Source organism: Myxine glutinosa, chromosome 1, assembly GCF_964187855.1.
Source record: "Myxine glutinosa chromosome 1, kmMyxGlut1.1, whole genome shotgun sequence".
Lineage (NCBI taxonomy): Eukaryota > Metazoa > Chordata > Myxini > Myxiniformes > Myxinidae > Myxine > Myxine glutinosa.
In genome coordinates this window covers 252204564-252225537 of record NC_136261.1, presented here as the reverse complement: position 1 = coordinate 252225537, position 20974 = coordinate 252204564, and the positions used below count along the sequence as shown (strand labels likewise).

The 20974-nt window shown below is 49.5% G+C and overlaps 1 protein-coding gene across 2 annotated transcripts in view; it reads left to right on the top strand.

Moving 5' to 3' along the window:
- The window catches only part of DICER1 (dicer 1, ribonuclease III), a 254492-nt gene that overhangs the window by 131944 nt on the left and 101574 nt on the right, over positions 1 to 20974 (top strand). For both annotated transcript variants that reach the window (XM_078785971.1, XM_078785966.1), the window contains exons 13-15: positions 16322 to 16454; positions 16894 to 16969; positions 17939 to 18078. In XM_078785971.1, the coding sequence (XP_078642097.1) occupies positions 16322 to 16454; positions 16894 to 16969; positions 17939 to 18078 (349 nt within the window). The remainder of the gene's footprint in view (positions 1 to 16321; positions 16455 to 16893; positions 16970 to 17938; positions 18079 to 20974) is intronic.

Below are 20974 nucleotides of genomic sequence, written 5' to 3'. Positions count from 1 at the left end.
TGCTTACCCTATTGATGTGAAATTTTATAAATATCATCTCATACCATTGTTGCATATAGTTTGAAAATGATGACATCGTAGGTCATGTGGTTTGGCAGCCATCTTGGATATAAAAACTAACCTTATCCGATCAACACGAAACTTCACAAACATGATCTCCTACCCATACATATGCAGAGTATATATATATGTTTGAGGTAATATGTCATGTGGTGTGGCAGCCATATTAGCTTGAAAGCCGAAATTTTAAAAAATCTCTTCTCTGAAACCACCTCACTGATCAATGTGAAACCTGTCATGGCTGGTGAATATGTGATACTTGAAAACAGCTGAAGGGATTTAAATCAAACTTGTTTATTTTTAGGACAGTGAATGAGGTCATCTACTCATGACATGCGGAGGCATATTGGCGACACAGTCGCATTGCTATAGTTATTTTATGTTGAAGGCTCCAGTCACGGACTACACATAGTCCTCATTGAGGCCAGGCTTTAAATAAAATAACTGCATCAAGAAATGTGAGGAAACAGAAATAAAAGAGAGAGAATGTAAAGGTGAGGAGTGAAAATGAGAAAGAAAAATGTATGATGTATGTTTGTGAGAGAGAGATTAAAGCTAGCCCGGTAGCTAAAGTTTGAGTGAGACAGAAAGTAAGACCAGCAATCCTCATACGGAGAGTGTAAGATGGTTCCGGGCACCACTTTAACACTCCTAAGTCTGAACGTTAGTACTATCCTGGGCGGTTGCTGTCAACAGATAGCTTTCATCACATACAAAGCACCACACATACAAAGCACACCACATACAAAGCCACGGCACATATTTCACCACATACAAAGCTTTCATCTGCAGCTCAATGGAGTACTGCTCTCCCCTCTGGGCTGGTGCTCCTGCCTCACACCTAGCTCGGCTTCAGGCTGTTGAAACCAAAGCATACAGAATCATTGGCATCCCCCATGATTGAAGCTGATTCTGAGGGCCTTTCACTCTCTCACCGCAGACAGGTTCCGGTGGTCTTTCTGTCTTCTACCGACTCCTCTCTGGCCTAGCTCCACCTGCACTGTTTGTGCTCTGTCCCCCAAATTTTCCTGCAGGATGCACAAGATCTGCCAGCAACCCTCTTCTGGTGAAACTGCCAAAATCAAAACTCTCTGCTCACCTTCACTCTTTCATTCCTCCCACTCTGGAACAAACTCCCACACTCTCTTCAATCCCACTCCTCTCTCCAGGTCTTTTAAAACAGCTGTTCACCATCATCTCTTCTCTTCCCTCATCCAAAACCTTCATCTTTTCTACCCCCGTTAATTCACCCTAAATCCACCTCTTTCAATCTCCAACTTCTTTCCTGAAATTCCTCGTAGTGGTCATTTGCTTTATACCGTGTACCCCTTCCCTTCTCCCTTCTGCCCCTCTGTTCCACCCCACCCCCCACTGCTCTCTCCCTTCCACAGATCTACCGACGTCCCTGTTCTCTACTGTTGTTGTGCTGTATGCTTTCCTCTCTCTCCCCCTCTTGTCTCCCGCTCACTTTATTACCTTCGCCAGAGAAGAGGGCATTGCATTTGAGTCCGTTTGTTTGTTTGTCCGCACAGAATAAATACGATTTTGCCTGCAACCGTTGGTCTGATTGACGAAATTTTCACCATAGGTGCAACTCCACCTGTAGAATTTTTTAATGATAATTATGATGTCATAGGTCACGTGTTTCGGCCGCCATTTTGGTAAAACCGAAAACCTTTGCACCTCTATATCTCCAAAAACGCTGCATAGAAAAAATTGAGACATGGCTCATTATAAAGAACTTTCCATGTGGAATAACATATGTTAATGATGATGTCATAAAACCCTGGTGTTGGGCTAGCGGCTAGGGTGCCAGCTTAGGATCCTAGGATCCTGGGTTCGAATCCCGGTCGATCGCTGAATTAACGCCAGGGGGGTTGGCTCAGCCTGTCATCCTTCCGAGGTCGGCAAATTGAGTACCAGTTCACTGGTAATTCCCTGTTTGTCGTAAAAAGGCGACAAAAAGGGTTGGCGGCAGGAAGGGCATCCGGCCGTAAAACATTGCTTCAAAAAGGGGACCAAAAAACAACAACAACCACGGTCCCCGAAAAAGGCCAACCCCTGCTTGCGAGGAAAAATGGCCTCTAAAGGTGGTTTTTTAAATGATGATGTCATAGGTGCCTCCATTGTGACGTCATAATTCGACAAGTACAAAACTTCATCCGATGAAGATGAAATTTCTTGAGCATAATCTAGGGATAAATTGGTGGAGAAAAAATAATGATGACGTCATCGGTCACGTGGCTCGGCCGCCATATTTGTTTTAACACAAAACCCGTAAAAAACACTGAAAACACAGCCTGGTGAGGGTCTGCAATCTCTGATTGCTCTTTCTAGTTTATTGTATTTTTTTATGGGTCCGTGCATGTTTTTGTGTGTAATATGTTAGCTCTTACACGAGCCTCGACTCTGTATACAAAAAAAAAAAAAATTTTCATTACAAAAACAGTCTCCTGCCTAAAAAGATGTACCTGTATTCATCAGCACTCATTTCTAATTTTTTATTTTTATATACAGGACCGAGGCTCGTTAAAGAGCTAACATTTATCACACAAAAAATCAAACAGGCACACAAAACATAATGTTGCGAATATGGAATTTGGCCTCCATATCCGCTTGTAAATATTCCCCTATTTTCTCCGATACTCCCCAACTCTCCCTTACCCCATTCCCTAGTCCCATTGTCTGTAAACAACACCCATTAGAGCCGATCTTCCCCTTCATCCCCCCATTAAATGTCGTGCCCAGGTCCCCCGCACCACACGTAGACAATTATAGGACATCTTGCTAGTTATTCTTAATCTATGTCAGTTAAGGACTTGTTTCCATTAATTATGACTCTTCGTTGCACCAGAATGTGATTATATGGCACCTGTTAGGAAGTTTAGGACCTCCCCATACCTCTCCGCATCTCTTCCCCATGAAGAAGCGCCAACTACAACAACAACAACAAAAGAGGGGGGCGGCGCGGTGACGGCATGGGGAGTGGGCGTCCTCCTTCCGGCTCGGTTAGCCACCATTGACCACGCGCTCCACGGGGTTACCACGAAGGGGCTCCCTGTCGGCCCCTCGTCAAGGGCGGAGCCGGTAACCCCCGCACCCAATGAGAAGCCATGGGCCGATGCCATCTGGGGCGGCGCTAACGAGCCGAGGGCGTGTCACTCCCCGCCGGATATATACGCGGCCCCGCGCCGGACGTGACGGGAGATGCGCCCCGAGCTTGGAAGGAAAAGACGCCACCCTCCCGAGCGCTGAGCGACCTCCCCAGCTTGAGACCAAAGTCGCGACCCACAAGCGCTGTGATACCTTCACGCATCTCTGGACACCACCGTACGTGATTCTGTCCCTGAGCCAGGTGCACCTGAGCCATCGCGACCTGCCTCCCCTTTTCATCAACCCCCGTGTGAGTCAGCATTTTGTCCCGTGTGTCTGTCGTCTGTCCGGGGATAATATAAGAGTGTGTCTAAGTGCCTGTCTTCCTGTAATATACCTCTAGCCCCTGTAATCTAACCTTTTTCCGTACGAATATACTTGAGAATCGAAACCCTGGTGTCGTATTGTGTCATTATAACCCAGCCGGGTGTCTTCTCTTTCCTATTGAGCCAGCGTAGCGCGATTAGTCAACATTCGGGCACAATCGGGTAACTTGTACGGATACGGCGGCCATCCCGCTCGGCCCACCATACCATCAAAGTCGTATCTGTAACAATTGGTGTCGGGAGTGAGATTCGAGGCCCGACCAAATTTTGAAGAAAAAAAAAAACGAATAGAGGAAAAAAAAAAATTTGGTCAAAATTTGGAGCGGCCGAAATTTGTTTTGTTTTACGAAACTCGAATTTTGCAAGTCGCGCTATGGCGGATCAAGACGGCTGGGGTCCGGTAAAGGAGAGTGAGGTAGGGTCGGTCCAGGACCAAATTGAGGGACATGAGGAGAGCGAAGCAGTGAGGGCGGCAGGTTCGCAAAATAGCGCCGTCACGCACGAAGTAGCGGGCGCGCAAAATGGCGCGCTCGCTCACGTGGTTGAAGGGTCCCAAAATAGCGTCGCCGCGGAGGGCGAGCCTGCGGTGGCGGCTGGGGACGCTGGGCAAACCGGGTTTGACCTCAGATTATTCTTGACCCAACTGAATGCAAAAATGGATAGGATGGAGGGCCAAATGAGGGTTGATAGTGGGCGATTAGAGGGCCAAATGGGGGTAATGGGAAACCAAATGGGGGTAATGAGGGACGAAGCGAGGGGTACCGGTGAGAAGTTAGACAATAATTTTGAGGAGTTAGACAAGAAAATTGAGAAGTTAGACAATAATTTTGAGGGGTTAGACAACGGGATAAAAGAAGTGAAAAATGGGTTAATGGGGGTAGAAAATAGAATGGCTGCCCAGGAGAATCAGATAGAGGGAGTGAAAAATGGGTTAGAGGGGTTAGAAAACAGTATGGAAGGCAAATTGAGGGACATGAGGGATCAAGCGGAAAGGGAAGTTAAACAAATGGAGCAGCAGATAGAGGGGGTCAGAATGGGGGTAGAAACCAAACTGGATGCTCACAGGGAGGAAATGGAGCAGATGAGGGTGGCATCTGGGCAGGAGATGCAAGTGATGGGAGAGGAGATCAGAGGAGGAGTGAGTGAGGAGGTCGGAGGAGTGCGCGAGGAGGTGAGGCACTGTAAGGAGCGCATGGAGAAAGAGGTGAGAAAGGGGACTGTAAAATTGCAAGGTGGTATAGAGGAGTTGACGCTGGGAGTAGAACAACTGACAGTGGGACAAAAGGAGCTGGGGGACCAGGTAAAGAAGAACACAGCGGTAATAGAGGGTTTAAAATCGACACAGAAGGAGATGAAAAAGGACGTAGGGGTAATTAAAAAAGAGTGCCAGACGGTACATGAGGACCTGACGAGGAAAATGGACAAGGTGGTAGAGGTAATGGAGGTTAAAGAGCGGGAGGTGCGGGAGCACATAGAAAAAAATAAAGTGGAGTTAGAGGAAGAACTTAAAGGGGCGCACGAAGAGATGAAGGAGATGAAGCAAAAATTAGAGGAAGTGGAAGAAGGGGTGAGCGAAATTAAGAAGCGACGGAGAGAGGATAAGAAAGAGATAAAGGAGGAAGTAAAAGAATTGGTCCAAAGTCTGTGTTCGGATCGTGATGATGTGCTCATTAACCGGATGAGGGATTCGCAGGTGATGGAGGAGAAGCGAAGAGAAAGAGGACCCGGTGTAAGTGGTGACCAATATGGTCGTGCGTATGATGCGCCAGGTGATTTAATAAGCTTGGGGGTCGAGATAGACCCGGATGTTCGTGAGAGGCCAAGAGTGAGGTGTATGGCTGGTCCGGAGGGTATGGAACGAGAGGTGCGAGGTGTGGGTGAGCAAGGTTGTGGTGGTATGGAATGGGTAGCGGGTTGCGGAGGTGTGACCCATGCATCGACACCAACAGGGGTAGTTGTTGGAGGGACCGGGGAGGCACGAGAGCCCCTTGGGGGTAGTGTACTGTGGGGGCCCGGCCGGTTCGGCCCCGCGCTGACCCCGCAAGGGGCGACGCACGGGGTCCGGCCGGCGGGCAACGACTCGCATACGAGGTGGTCCCACAAGGTCCCACTCGCGCCGTATGACGGCAAGAGTGATCTACGCGCGTACCTGGCGCAGTTCGACTGTGTGTGTAAGGGTAACGGTTGGGGTGAGGACGAAGGTGGAGTACACCTGGTGGCCGCATTGCGCGGCGCGGCGGCGGAGGTGCTGACGGCATTACCAGCGGGTGCTCTCACCCTGCCAGCCCTCCGCGACGCCCTAATTAATCGATTTGGAATAGAACAGCAGAGCGAGCTTGTTAAAGCTCAGCTCGCGCTGCGAAAGCGCAAGCCCCAGGAAGCCATCGGGGAACTTGCCCACGACATTCGCCGCGCAGTGGGGATCGCACATGCTAGCATGGCAGCGGATTCCCGGGAAAGCCTGGCGCTGGACCATTTTATCCAGGCCCTCCCGGATATTGAGCTCCGGCAACAGCTCGCCATGTGGCGCCCGCAGACTCTGAGCCAGGCGGCTGACGCTGCGGCCCGTTGGGAAGCAGCGAGGCCCCTGGCCCGGGGGGGCGAGCGTCTCGCAATGGCGGTCCGCCAGATGGGACCCCCGATGGAGGGCGGACCCCTTAGGGGGCCCGCCCCCGACGTGGGTCCTGACCTGGCGGGCATGGTCCGGAGGCTGGTGGACCAGCGCCTGGCAGGACCTGGACCATGGCAGGCGGCCCCGGAGGTGGCCCGCGGTGGACCACGAGCGGGTAATCCAATTCGGACCTACAGGGGGGGGAATTTGGAATTCCGGAGGCAAGCACCTTATCAGGTGAGGTGCTATACCTGCAACCGCCTGGGTCACCTGGCGCGGCACTGTCGAAACGCGCGCCGGGATGATCCCCGGCAGTTGAGGTCCTCAACTCCGCCCAGGGGGGAGCGGGTTAGCCGACCCCAGACACCCCCCCGCCAGACCCCGGGAAACTAGAAGGTGTCGGGCACGTAGGGCGGTGTTCGGCAGCAGAGGATGGAGGAGAGCCCTCATTGACGCGACAGGTCATTTATTGTGGCCAAATTGGAACCGGTAGCCTGACAATTAGATGCAAAATTGCCGGCGTGGGGGTAGACGCCGTCGTGGACACAGGAGCTAGCGCCACGATCATCAGCCCTGTGGTCCTTGATTCGAGCGCAGGTGGCTGGGATAAGATCCAGCGCCTGCAAAATTATAGTTTGCAGCTTGCTACCGGGGTAACGGCCCCGATCATAGGGCGTGGTTCTGTGACCCTCAAGTTAGGGTCGGTAAGGAGGGAGATAGATGTTTGGGTGGCGGAGGTGTGCGACCCATGTTTAATAGGGTTGGACCTGTTGACTGCCAGCGGTTGTAAAATCGACTTGTGCCGGGGGATCCTGCAGGTGGGAGTAGAAGAGCTGCCGTTAGGGGGAGTGAGCACGGCCGAGAGAGCGGAGCTGGAGGCTTCCGAGGCCGTGACCATCCCCCCCAGGGCCGAGGCGATAGTGCCGGCCCGGTGGGCAGCTCGCCCAACATGGCAGGAGTCCTGCGGCCTGGTCGAACCGGTGGCAGCGCAGTCCATACCGGGTTTAATCGTGGGCCGCACCCTTGTAAAAACGGACGGACCGGTAGTGGCCGTCCGAGTAGTAAATGTGAGTACAGAACCACGCACTATAGTAAGGGGCACGAGGGTAGCTGGCTGCACCCCAGTGGAGGAAGTCGCGACAGTGAGGGGCGAGAACGTCCAGCCGAGCCGACCCCGGGGGGAGCCTTCAATAACAAGTAGGAATTGGCCCGATCCCATTTGCGAGATGGTAAATCGTAGTAGCGTAGAGTTGGGAGGTACCCAGAGGGAGGCCTTACACAAACTGGTTGGGTCCCATTTGGACCTCTTCTCCCTGTCCACCGAGGATATTGGACGTACGGGCCTGGTGAAACATCAGATCCACACCGGTGAGGCCCGGCCTATTCGTCAGGCCGCCCGACGGCTCCCTTGGAGCAAGAGGGCGGAAGCTGACGAGCAGGTTGCAAAAATGCTCGACGCAGGTGTGATCGAGCCCTCGGGAAGTCCTTGGATGTCACCTGTTGTGCTGGTCAAAAAGAAGGATGGGACCACGCGGTTCTGCGTGGACTATCGCCAGCTAAACAACGTGACACTCAAGGACTCATATCCCCTGCCAAGGATTGATGACACCCTCGATGCCGTTGCGGGCTCCAATTGGTTCACAACTTTGGACCTCAAGAGTGGGTATTGGCAGGTGGAGATGGATAGGGCAGGGAAGGAGAAAACGGCATTTTCCACAGGTAAGGGACTGTATCAGTTTACTGTGATGCCGTTTGGTTTGTGTAACGCCCCCGCCACCTTTGAGAGATTGATGGAGCATGTACTAGGCGGCATGCCATGGCAGTCATGCCTGGTGTACCTGGATGACGTCCTGGTACATGCCCAAACGTTCCCCCAGGCACTAGCTAATTTGGACCAGGTGTTCGGGTGCCTCAGACAGGCAGGGTTGAAGCTGAACCCGAGTAAGTGCACTTTGTTTGCAAGAGAGGTGGCCTATCTAGGTCACGTGATTGGCCGCGAGGGGGTAAAAACAGACCCAGACAAAATTAAAGCGGTAGAGGAGTGGCCCGCACCACGTACCATCAAAGAGGTGCGGGGATTTTTGGGACTCTGCTCCTACTACCGGCGCTTTGTGGCGAAATTTGCGGAGTTGGCCCGTCCCCTCCACCGGCTTACGGAGAAGGGGACGCGATTTAATTGGACACGGGAGTGCCACGAGGCCTTCCAAAAATTGAAGGGGTGTCTAACATCCGCACCCCTTCTAGCTTACCCCACTAGTGACGGGACATTTACCCTGGACACGGATGCGAGCCAGGAAGGATTGGGCGCAGTTTTGTCTCAGACACAGGAGGGCGTGGAGAGAGTGATTGGTTATTATAGTCGGGCCTTAAGTAGGCCCGAGAGAAATTATTGCGTCACTCGCAAAGAGTTATTGGCTATGCTGGCTGCCATGAACCATTTCCACCCGTACTTGTACGGGCGGAAATTTTTGGTTAGAACTGACCATTCCTCCTTGCAATGGCTCCTTCGGTTCAAGGAACCGGAGGGCCAAATTGCAAGGTGGTTGGAAAAGTTGCAGCAGTACGATTTTGATGTGGCCCATAGGGCCGGGAAGGCCCATGGTAATGCGGACGCACTCTCTCGGCGTCCTTGTCTGGGGGAAAACTGTAAATTTTGTGCGAGACACGAGGAGAGGGAGCAATTGGGCGATTCCGCCCCGATTCTCGTCGTCCGGGCAACCCGGGTGAGAGGGCCAATTTTGCCACTAACCGCGGACGAGGAATTTGGAGAGTTGGCTTGGAGCACGGCCCAGCAGGAGGATCCTGTTCTGGGGCCGGTGTTCCAATGGGTCAAATTGGGGCAAAGACCAAAGGGGGAAGAGGTCACCCCCCTCGGGGCGCAGACAAAGGCATATTGGGCTCAGTGGCAGACCCTGGAATTGAAAGGCAACATCTTGTATCGCAAGTGGGTGGAGGTTCCCTCTGATCGAACTTCCTGGCTGGTGATAGTCCCTGACAAATTCAAGAACGTCATATTGCAACAGGTGCATGGTACCCGCTCCGGCGGCCATTTGGGCAGGACAAAGACAATATCTCGGGTCCGCCGGAGGTTCTATTGGGTGAATATGGGGCGCGACATACAGGACTGGTGTCGGAGATGCGACGCCTGTTCTGCCAAAAAGGGACCAGCACGGAGGATGAGGGCCCCCCTTCAATTACATCAGGTGGGGGCCCCCCTTGAGCGGGTGGCTATGGATATTCTAGGACCGCTGCCCCGCACCCGCCAAGGTAATAAGTATATCCTCGTTGTGATGGACTACTTCACCAAGTGGCCGGAGGCCTACGCCCTCCCCAACCAAGAAGCAGGGGTGGTAGCGCAGGCCTTCGTGGAAGGATTTGTGTGCCGGCATGGGATTCCACAGGAGTTGCACACCGACCAGGGACGAAATTTTGAGAGCAAATTACTAAAAGATGTGTGCAGTCTCCTGTCAATTCGAAAAACCAGGACAACGCCTTTAAGACCTCAATCTGACGGGATGGTGGAAAGATTCAACCGAACTTTAATCCAACAACTGGCACTGTTCACCACCACCCGTCAGGATGACTGGGACGAACATCTCCCTTACTTGCTCATGGCCTACCGAACCAGCCAGCACGGGGCCACCGCATGCAGTCCAGCGTTGCTTATGTATGGGCGGGAGTTACGGGCTCCCGCCGACTTGCTATGCGGTCCCGTGCCAGACACAGTGGTTAACCCGCCGAGGGAGGGGTACGCACGTCACCTAGAGGAAGGCATGGAGCTAGTCCATGCCTTCGCCCGCCGCCAACTCCATCTGGCGGGGGAAAAGATGAAGCGCAGGTACGACGACCGGAGCCAGGGGAGTCAATACGCTCCGGGGATGAAGATTTGGTTCTTTAATCCCCGGAGGCGGAAGGGAAGGTGCCCAAAACTCACCTCCCCCTGGCAAGGCCCAGGAGTCGTCCTGTCGCAAATCTGTGACGTGGTCTTTAAGATCAAAATGGGGCCACGAGCCCTCCCTCGGATCGTCCACGCCGACCGGATAAGACCTTACACCGGCGAGCAGGCGCCCCCGTGGATCGCCTCGGCTTTAGATGCCGAGGCGGGACCCAGTACCTCTGAATAAGGGGGGCTTATTAGTGCCAGAGGACTGGGGGATTGAGGAGCGATAGGCCCGGTGGGAGAGGGTGGCATCCCTGCCCCCTTTCCCATGTGAGGAGGGCAAAGGAGCAATAGCTTGTGGGGTGTATGGCAGTGAAAACTAGCCCGGGTGGGTTAGGATATGGTGTGTAGGGATCTAGCGAAGATGACCTTAGGTAACGTTAAGGTTAGTTAGTGACTGATACCTGTAGTGGGGACGCAGGCAGATTAGTGTGGATTATAATGACGAGGGAGCGCAATAGTTTAAAGGGACGACTGGGAAGCGCAAGTTTCAGAAGGGAGTAGTTAGCTGAGATGATGCCGTGTTTGTGAGAATTGAACAGGTGTGATTGCACAGGGGTGCAACTGGACAGGTGTGTGGAGCAGTGTATGAGTAGTGAGTGTGTGGATCAGCGCGAATGCGCTTGGGGAGAGAAGGGTGCAGGTGGCACCAGGTGTGAGAGCACAGGTGTGCAGGTACCAGTGTGTGGAGAGAGTTGGAGTGAGTGGTACGGAGTGGTGTGCATGGTGCGAAGGTGTGGATGGGGGAAGAGTGGACCCCTTTCACGAGCACCCGGGGCGGGTAGTGTAAGTGTTAGGTAGAGGGTGCAGGTAAATTGTGGTTGGATATTGGCATTTGTGGTGCGGTTGCAGAATGGTGTTGTGAATGGGTGCATTAGTGTTGTGGAAATGGCTGGGCGTGTAGCCTGTTAGTGTGTGTAGTTGGTTGGGCACTCCACCACTGTGAGGATGTCGGCCAGGTGAGGCCGCAGGTGGGCTCTGGGAGCCGGTAGTTGTGAGTGGGTGCCTGAGGATCCCGGGTGTGGATCGGGCAGCCCAGTGCCAGAGAGGGCACGGAGTGGGGAGAGAGCCAGAGGGCCTTCCCCAGGTAGTTAGGTTAGGGTGAGGAGCAGGTAAGCTCGGAGGCAACTGCAGTGGTGGAGGTGTGCAGGTGGGTAGACCCACTGGGAGAGGTACACGCCGCAGCCCAGAAATTGTGCGAGGGCACCGGGAGATGAATCGGGGGAGTGAGACCCCAAATTGAAGAGCACCACAGTTTGGCCAATGGGAATTGGTTTTTAGAACCCATAGTGTAAGAGGGCCAATGGTTTGGCCGGAGAAAGCCCCCGGGTAGTGTAAAGTTGTTAAAGTCATTTAGGAGATAGTTAGGATTGATGAACCTGTCGCACCATACGCAGCCACTTGCCTGTGGTGATGATGATGACTCCACACCTGTGTTTTCTTTGTTTGTTGCAGGAAATGAGATTGCTGTGAGGATTTGTGAGACGCATCACGACGTGGATGAGACATTGGGGTGATTCCATCTCTCCCTCCCTAGGAGGGACTGATGATGAATTGGTGATGGCAAATTTTGATGTTCAGTTGGAGATGGCAAATTTTGATGAGAGTTGAAAATGGCAAATTTGATTGGTTAGGAGGGAGAGAAGACGAATTTGGTATATGGGAGGAACGGGGAAGACAGTAGGGATGTTTGTTGATTTGTAAAGTAGATGTTTATGAGTAGTGTAGTGTTGTGTGGATGCAGTAAGGGGTAAGGGAGGGGCCATGTAGGTTACCTGGTGGGGGGGGGGCGTACGATAGGAACGTACCTGTCTCACCTGGTTCCCATGTGCCCCCAGTGTGCATTACCTTACATTGCGTGCACTTTTGCGCCCTTACCACCTTACTCACTTGTCTGCTTCTTTTGTCTCCCACCTCCGAGGATCTGGCTTTGGGGTAGAGAGAGAGGAGAGAGAGGTGCTGGCTGCGCAGTTGTGGGCCTGCACTTTCGCTGTTCGCTGCCTGGATCGGTACACCATATGGACCGCAATGTTTGTGGCCACCCACAATGGACCGCAGTTCGTTTGCGGCCAAGCACCACCCGGGGATGGACCTATGGATCAACGTGGCACCTATGCCATACAGGTGAACCACTAATAATTAACACCACCAAGTGCACCACAAGAAGAGCAAGAGACACCTGCAGGGTTAGGGGTTGTTGAAGTTATTTTTATTCCAATGAACAATGGTGACTGCACCGATTGGTGGTGGGGTGGTGCTGTTGATGCTCAGGAAAGGGTGCTCTGCACGTTATTAAAGGCCGTCGGCCACAGAGCACTCGTGGGTTGGTGTATCGATGTTGGCAAGCGCGCTCTCTCTATGCATAACATCTGCATGTGTTCCTCCAAAAACAGGTCCTGGATCGTAGTGTAAATAGCAGCGTAGTCTTGTAAATAATGCTCCCTACCGGCTGTATGTTTAGTTTGAGAATTCTTTCCGGATTCGGTTATCCTGTGGGTGTGTTTCTGTGAGGAGAAGGGTGCAACGTCGCAGGGGGACATATTTACTCATTTGTGAATATCTGTAAAACTGTCGCACTCAGGGTAGAGTTAATAGTAGAGGGAACTACATTGCGTGCCACACTAAAGTAGGTAAAAATTTATCGGGTCGGGACGCCCCGAGGGTAGAGAAGGGTGCAATGTTGCGAATATGGAATTTGGCCTCCATATCCGCTTGTAAATATTCCCCTATTTTCTCCGATACTCCCCAACTCTCCCTTACCCCATTCCCCAGTCCCATTGTCTGTAAACAACACCCATTAGAGCCGATCTTCCCCTTCATCCCCCCATTAAATGTCGTGCCCAGGTCCCCCGCACCACACGTAGACAATTATAGGACATCTTGCTAGTTATTCTTAATCTATGTCAGTTAAGGACTTGTTTCCATTAATTATGACTCTTCGTTGCACCAGAATGTGATTATATGGCACCTGTTAGGAAGTTTAGGACCTCCCCATACCTCTCCGCATCTCTTCCCCATGAAGAAGCGCCAACTACAACAACAACAACAAAAGAGGGGGGCGGCGCGGTGACGGCATGGGGAGTGGGCGTCCTCCTTCCGGCTCGGTTAGCCACCATTGACCACGCGCTCCACGGGGTTACCACGAAGGGGCTCCCTGTCGGCCCCTCGTCAAGGGCGGAGCCGGTAACCCCCGCACCCAATGAGAAGCCATGGGCCGATGCCATCTGGGGCGGCGCTAACGAGCCGAGGGCGTGTCACTCCCCGCCGGATATATACGCGGCCCCGCGCCGGACGTGACGGGAGATGCGCCCCGAGCTTGGAAGGAAAAGACGCCACCCTCCCGAGCGCTGAGCGACCTCCCCAGCTTGAGACCAAAGTCGCGACCCACAAGCGCTGTGATACCTTCACGCATCTCTGGACACCACCGTACGTGATTCTGTCCCTGAGCCAGGTGCACCTGAGCCATCGCGACCTGCCTCCCCTTTTCATCAACCCCCGTGTGAGTCAGCATTTTGTCCCGTGTGTCTGTCGTCTGTCCGGGGATAATATAAGAGTGTGTCTAAGTGCCTGTCTTCCTGTAATATACCTCTAGCCCCTGTAATCTAACCTTTTTCCGTACGAATATACTTGAGAATCGAAACCCTGGTGTCGTATTGTGTCATTATAACCCAGCCGGGTGTCTTCTCTTTCCTATTGAGCCAGCGTAGCGCGATTAGTCAACATTCGGGCACAATCGGGTAACTTGTACGGATACGGCGGCCATCCCGCTCGGCCCACCATACCATCAAAGTCGTATCTGTAACAATATAATAAGCGAGCGGTAGACAAGATGGGGAGAAAAGGAGAAGCACAAACACAACATTTGAGAGCAGGGACATCGGGAGATCTGTGGGTGGGAGAGGGCTTGGGGGGAGGAGGCGTGGGAAGTGGGGGGGGGGGGGGGGGCGGGGCGGGGAGGGGTTGGAGAAGTATAAAACACAAGGACAATGTAACTACTTCCAGGAAAGAAGTTGGTATTTCAAAAAAGTGGATCTGGGGTGAAATTAGCAGGGGTAGAACAGATCAATGTTTTGGATGGGGGAAGATAAGAGCCGTTGCTTTGACTTCATTAATAGATCAAGATAAGCGGTGAATTGGGAGGCACGTTTGCTCTGTAATTCGAATTTCCATTGAAGTTTTTTTATTGGTCTTTGCCGTCCAGCTCTAAATGATTATTTAAAATAAATATGAATTTGTGCTCGGTTCCTTTAATTTATATGTGTTGAGTTCTGACTTTTGATTTATAATATATATTCAGTCAGGGCACAAAGTATAGTTGGCTGACCTCCCCCACAATTCACCCCCTTACCCCCACCATTCCCCGATCCCCCACAACACACGATCCACCATCACTCTTGCTAACCCACACCCACCATTCCCTCACTCCTGGGGAAAGCAAGCATGGCCAAAGATGCATATGCTTCTGCAGCGTGTGGTGAGGCGCACGTAGCGCGCCGATCCACACTAGTTATTATAATACTGTGAACCGCTAGGATTTGTCATACACTCATCTCGCACCAGGAGTGGCGCTACACGATGCACATTTACCTTGATAATTTATGTCTACTCCCCCGCTCCTTCCCACCCCCTCCTGCCTCACCACCCCCTCCCGCCTCACCACCTCCTCCTGCCTCACCACCCCCTCCCGCCTCACCACCCCCCAGCTCCCAAACTATGTTTTTTAATGCGTAAAACCTTCCCAAGCACACCTCAACTACAACCTCCCACTTTTTATGCATCTGCTAATTAACTCACCGGAGGTTATGTTTTAGGGTTGTCCAGCTTGCTGTCAGTCGTATTTGTCTGTACTCGATGATAGGTTTTCAATTACCGCGATAACTTAAGAATGGCTGAAGTGATCTAAGTCAAACTTGGTAAAAGTATGTATGATGGTGTAAAGATGAACTGATTCGATTTTTGGGTCAAGAGCTCAAAGGTCTTGAGTGATGTTGAAATTCCTAGTAGTCAAAATCCCAGACTTACCTGGTTATGTTTGGTAAAATCCTGTTACCGCGATATCCTGTGAATCAGTGATGGGATTTTGATCAATCTTGATATTAGTATATGCTATGATTCAAAGATTAACTGATTTGATTTTAGCATCAAGAGGTCAGAGGTCATGTCAGGTAAAAATGGGATTGAGGTCGGGATTCATGTACCATGTACATATACCATGGCACATGCAGGTCCCTATTGTTGATTTTAACATCGCTGTTCCCTCCTTTGAACTTCACGGAGGTTGAGATCTTTGAGGTTGAGATCCTGCTAGTATTTTCTTAATGAAGACTTGTTGAAAATGTGACAACAAAAGTTCATTGGTATACTAGAAGGCATCTCAAAATTCAATTGGACAAAATAAAGAAGCACGCAACCTCACACAGTTCATCATTGAAGCGTTAAAAAAGAATGAAAACATTTGAAAAAAATAAAAAATATTAAAAATGGCTGTCTCATGGTGATGTGATGGACGGATGTGTGCATGAATTAAATGGTCATTATGTTTTTGTTTTTTTTTTCTTTCATTATGGCAAACCCTATCCAGTCTGCTAGCTTGTACATTTTTGTTCCTTTGGCCTTTCACCCACGGTTGTGAGCTTTTATGTATTTTATGACCCCGCTTCTTTTTTTTTCTTTTTTCTTTTTATATAATCTGTTTTATGTTCTGTAAACCTACAGGTATCACACATCCTCGCTTGACATCTAAAAACCCTCCCATTTTCAACTTCATCATTTGTAAAAAATACTTTAAAGTGATGTCTCTTGGACCAGGTGCTCTTGACTTTATCTCAGATCGCTTCGGAACGGATTTACTCATCTGGGAGTAATACAACATGAATTTTTATGAAAAGTTTTGTCATACCATTTTTTAATGCTTGAAAGTCCGCCAAAATACCATCTTTGTACAATATGTTGCGTTAACGTGATTAAGAAGAATTTTATTTTTCTTTAAAGCTCTCAAAGATGCCTTGTACTATTGTGCGCTCTGGCATTCAAGTATAAAAATCCAGCCAAACATTCAAAACGGCACTTTAAAAGGGTATGAAAATTGCTGTTATGGTATTTTTCACTGTAGTTTTAAACCACGAGTATGCATCAGGAACATTGCATGATTTTGGGGGAATGATCTTGTGCCAATATCTTTTTTGACATTCTGATGTTATTATGCTTTTTTTTTTTTTGTCATCTTTGCAGGTACTGTGCCAAGCTTCCAAGTGACCCTTTCACACATTTGGCTCCAAAATGCAAGACTGTGGAAAAGGAACCTTGTCTCTTCCAAGCCACCTTGCACCTCCCTATAAATTGTCCTTTACGCGACCCTGTTTTGGTGAGTGTTTGCCTACTTATGTCTTATTTATATAAAATCCGAAGTTTTTGTTTTTAATTTCCTTCCTCAAACCTAAGCCTAATTTTAAATCCCCCCACCAACCCCTGCTTTCCATCCTCCACTTATATACCCACCATTCCCTCTGACTGTTTCATTTCACAGTACCCCTTTTGCAGCCCAAACACAGTTCCCAACCACTCACCCCCCCCCCCCCCCCCCCAAGCACCATTCTCACCTCTAGTAGCCTTTTCTCTTTTCTTTCATGTCTTCTCTCCCTTAATGACCACTTACATTACTACTTGCCATTTTATTTGATCTTATTGCTTATCTTTCCTTCTCTTTATTTTTCAACCACTTTTTTTGCTTTTATGGCTTCCTATTCTATCACCCATTCCTTATCTTTCTTCTCATATCTTTGTCTTTCTCTATCCTTCCCCAGGGACCTCTTATGAAGACGCATCAACTTGCCGAGAAGGCTGTGGCCCTATTTTGCTGTGAGAAGCTTCACAAAGCAGGTACTGTGCTCTGAGCCTCCCCTGCTCCCTGTCTCCACACCCGTCCAAATGGAAAGTAAGGTCTCATCGTCACGATTGGATTTGAATATAATCTTGAGAAGGATTTTTCGGATGGGAAGAGTGGGGGGAGGGAGGGTGGAGTTAGGGAGTGGAAAGTAAATGATAAGGTTGGTTACAAATAAGGAAGAAGGAAACAGAGCTGCATTCTTCGAAGTTCTTTGGAGAATTTGTGAAAGGATCTGCTTCCGATTATGTATGGAGGCTGGAGCAGTGCATGCTTGGTAAAATGGAGCACCGCACCCTGGCCTCCGGAACTGCTAGAACCCTATTGCCTTGGCAGCTGGGCCCATTGCCCAGAGTGCCCTGCCAGAGTTGAGAGGCAGAGCTGCCTTAATTGGGGTCGAAGGTTAAATCAACTGCGCATTGGAAGGCAACAGAAGCACGATCGGGTGGCTTGTGCCGACTAATTACTTTAATGTCATCTTGATTGCGACTTCTACGTGGAGTGTTTGTGCTGAAAACGTGGCACGTAATAGAAGCCAGATGCAGGACGCAAGTTGGGAAACCTTGTGGTGCACTGTGGCAAGTCAGAAGGCGTGGACCTTCAGTTCCTGCTGTGTATTACAAGTCGTAATTCCTTGCACATTTGACCCCGGGAGTGTCTGATTTCCAGGCCTAACATGAAGAATAAAGCTTCCTTGAATTAGAGGGTGACGGTTGTGTTTTCAGCAAGATTAGCATGCACCTTTTTAATCTCCATAATTTTTTTATTTTTTTTAACTTATAATTGAGTTTTTGGGAAAGATAAAATTTCAAACTGATGTGATTATCATATCTATCTATTTCTTTATTCTGAGCTTGTTTGCAGATTATAGATTGAGCATTCCTTTATCCTTAGACTCATAAAAGTAGCCCTTCACTGCCAAGGCAACAAAGGACGTTTATTTATTTATTTTCTTTGCCTGGCAGGTGAGTTGGATGATAATCTTCTCCCCGTGGGCAAGGAGACTGTGAAGTATGAAGAAGAGCTTGAACTACATGATGAGGAGGAAACGGGTGTACCCGGCCGGCCCGGCTCCACCAAGCGCCGCCAGTGTTACACAAAGACAGTGAGGACTGTTCATTTAGGATGTAATATTTTGCTGCAGATGATGTCATAACCCACAAAACTATTTAACCCACAAAATGTAGTAACCTTTACTGTAAATGCATTCGTCTTTGGTGAAGAAAATAGCTTGTTTTCTGACCTAACCTAATATTTTCATGTCTTTAAAGTTTTTGTGACCATTACAAGTCGACTCACATTGGATGAATGTGAGATAATCTCATACAACAGCTGTTTAATGTCAGAATCGTGACGTTCTACCTTGAGGGTTGCACTGCAATGTCTTAATGGGGCACTGCAGAGTGACAATGTAGAAAATGAATCGTAAAGTAAAAAGTACCACGTTTCAAATGTATATGCCCAAACCACCTCAAAAAAACTTTGTCTACAAGTTGATTGGTGATATAGACAAAAGAAACCACTTCTGCGCATAATGTACTTAAAGGGAAAGTGAAAAGAGGGAGTAATGCTGAGAATGAGCAATGCCACATCGGGATGTGGTGGGATTCCCAGCGTGTGTGTGTTCTATGTCCATATACTATTGTAGTTACAAGTTAGCCTCTATTTCCAAAAGGTTAACTGCCCAAAAAAACATTTAGTCTTATGTTAGACATGGAAAATATAACACTAATCGTTGCTTATGTTTCTTGTGATCAAATCTGCAAAGTGGAAGTGGCCAATGTCCATTTATCTTGACCATGGTAGTGTGTGCTTGTTGGAGCAAACTACTTTGAAGGGCATTAAAAATGATTAATAACAAACATGATAACAGACATGAAGTGCTTCACACTATTTCTATACATTTCCATCTTGCAGTAAACCCAATTATATCCAATGAAAAAAGGCAGTGGGAAAGAAATTAAATACAACTTTCTCAATATTACTCTCCACCTATGTTGCTGGCATTGTCTCATCATTACCTCTGTCACCAAGGGTGGGCGGAAGTTATATTTTCACCCCTGTCTGGTTATCTGCTTGTCGATGAACAGGGTATCTCAAAAAGTTCAGGATGGATTCGGATGAACTTTGGTGGAGAGGTTGGGTATGTGACAAGGATGCAATGATTATATTTTGGTGAAGAGCTGGATCCGGATACTAGAATTTTTAGTGATTCTTCACCATTGAGAGATATTCCTGGTGTGTACCCTGGTTAGAATAGGTACACCGTATCCCTGCATGTCATAAGAGGCGACAAAGAGGGTTGGCGTCAGGAAGGGCATCCGGCCATAAAAAACATTGCCTCAAAAAAGAGAACCATGACAATTACAACTACATATGGGCAGGGTACAGCCCGAAGTGGAGATCGGTTTCTGAGGTTTGGGACATGGAATGTAGGGACAATGACAGGGAGATCAGGAGAAGTGGTGGAAGTATTGGTCAGAAGAAGAGTGGACATATGTTGTGTGCAAGAGACGAGATGGAAGGGAAGTGGTGTGAGAATGGTGAAGGGTAGGCAGGGACAGAAATACAAGTTTGTGTGGCAACGGTGCCCGGAGGGCGTGAATGGTGTTGGTGTCCTGTTTTCTGAGGAGTTTGTAGACAGTGTGGTGAGTGTGACTAGAGTGAGTGATAGGTTGATGATGGTGAAAATGATGATTGGAAAGCTCTTGGTGAACGTCATCTCGGGATATGCTACGCAGGTTGGTCGGAGCGATGAAGAGAAGGACAAGTTCTGGTGTGCGATAGAGAAGCTGATGGAAAACGTGAAAGATGAGGAAGTTGTTGTGGTAGGAGGAGACCGAAATGGACATGTGGGAAGGAGTATGGACGGTTTTGAGGGAGTTCATGGGGGTTACGGATATGGTGTGAGAAATGGAGAAGGTGAAAGGATTTTGGAGTTTGCTGATGGAGCTGATTTGTTGATTTGTAACACTCAGTTCCAGAAAGGGGATAATAAGCTTGTTACATACACGTCAGGTGGGTCGACGACAACCGTTGACTACCTGATGGTGCGTAGGCGAGATAGGGGGCACCTCCGGGACACAAAGGTGATCCCGGGGGAGGAGGCTGTTTCACAGCATCACTTGGTTGTCTGCGACATAAAGGTGAAAGGTGCGAGGAGACCTCGGCGGGTGAAGTACCAACCGAGAATGAAGGTGTGGAGGTTGAAAGAGGTGACAGTGAGGGAGGCATTAAAAGAGAGGCTGAGTAGGGTAGAGGATGATGTGGTTGAGCTTGAACATGGTTGGATGTCAATGAAAGATAGTCTGTTGGGAGCCGTTGGTGAGGTATGTGGATGGACAAAAGGACCACCGAGGCACTCAGAAACATGGTGGTGGGATGATGAAGTTGGAAAAAGGATTGACGAGAAGAGGAAGAAGTTCAAGGAGTGGCAGAAGGCGAAGGGTACGGGAGCAGAAAAAGCAGAGCATGAAAGTTATAAGGCAGCCAAGAAGGCTGCAAAGAAAGAGGGAGCAAAGGCGCAGGAGGCATGTAGGAAAATGTTCGGAGAACGCTTGGATTCGGAAGAGGGTCAGAGAGCGGTGTTCAGGATTGCAAAGCAGATAGCGAAAGAGAGGTGTGATGTGATGGGGGTGAGTTGCTTGAAGGATGAAGTGGGACAAATCGTTGTGCACCCAGTAGTCCTTGAGCCAGACCAAAAGTAATGCTCCGGCGGGGGGAGTAATTCTCATTATGATTTTCCATTAGACCAATGTCTCAAGTGTCAGAAAAGGTGTGATGGACATCTGAGAACGGTAGCTTAGTGCCCGGATGGACGCCATCTTTGAAACCACCCAGCTCGAAAATGCCCATTTGGTGGGGTACATTGTTGCACGTGTATCTGGACTTCTATACTAGCTATCGATGTGCGGTTGACGACTAAATATACGTCCGATGTGTACGGTCTAAATAAAAAATAATATGAAGCATTTTGTTTTAGATTAATTATTATAAAAATC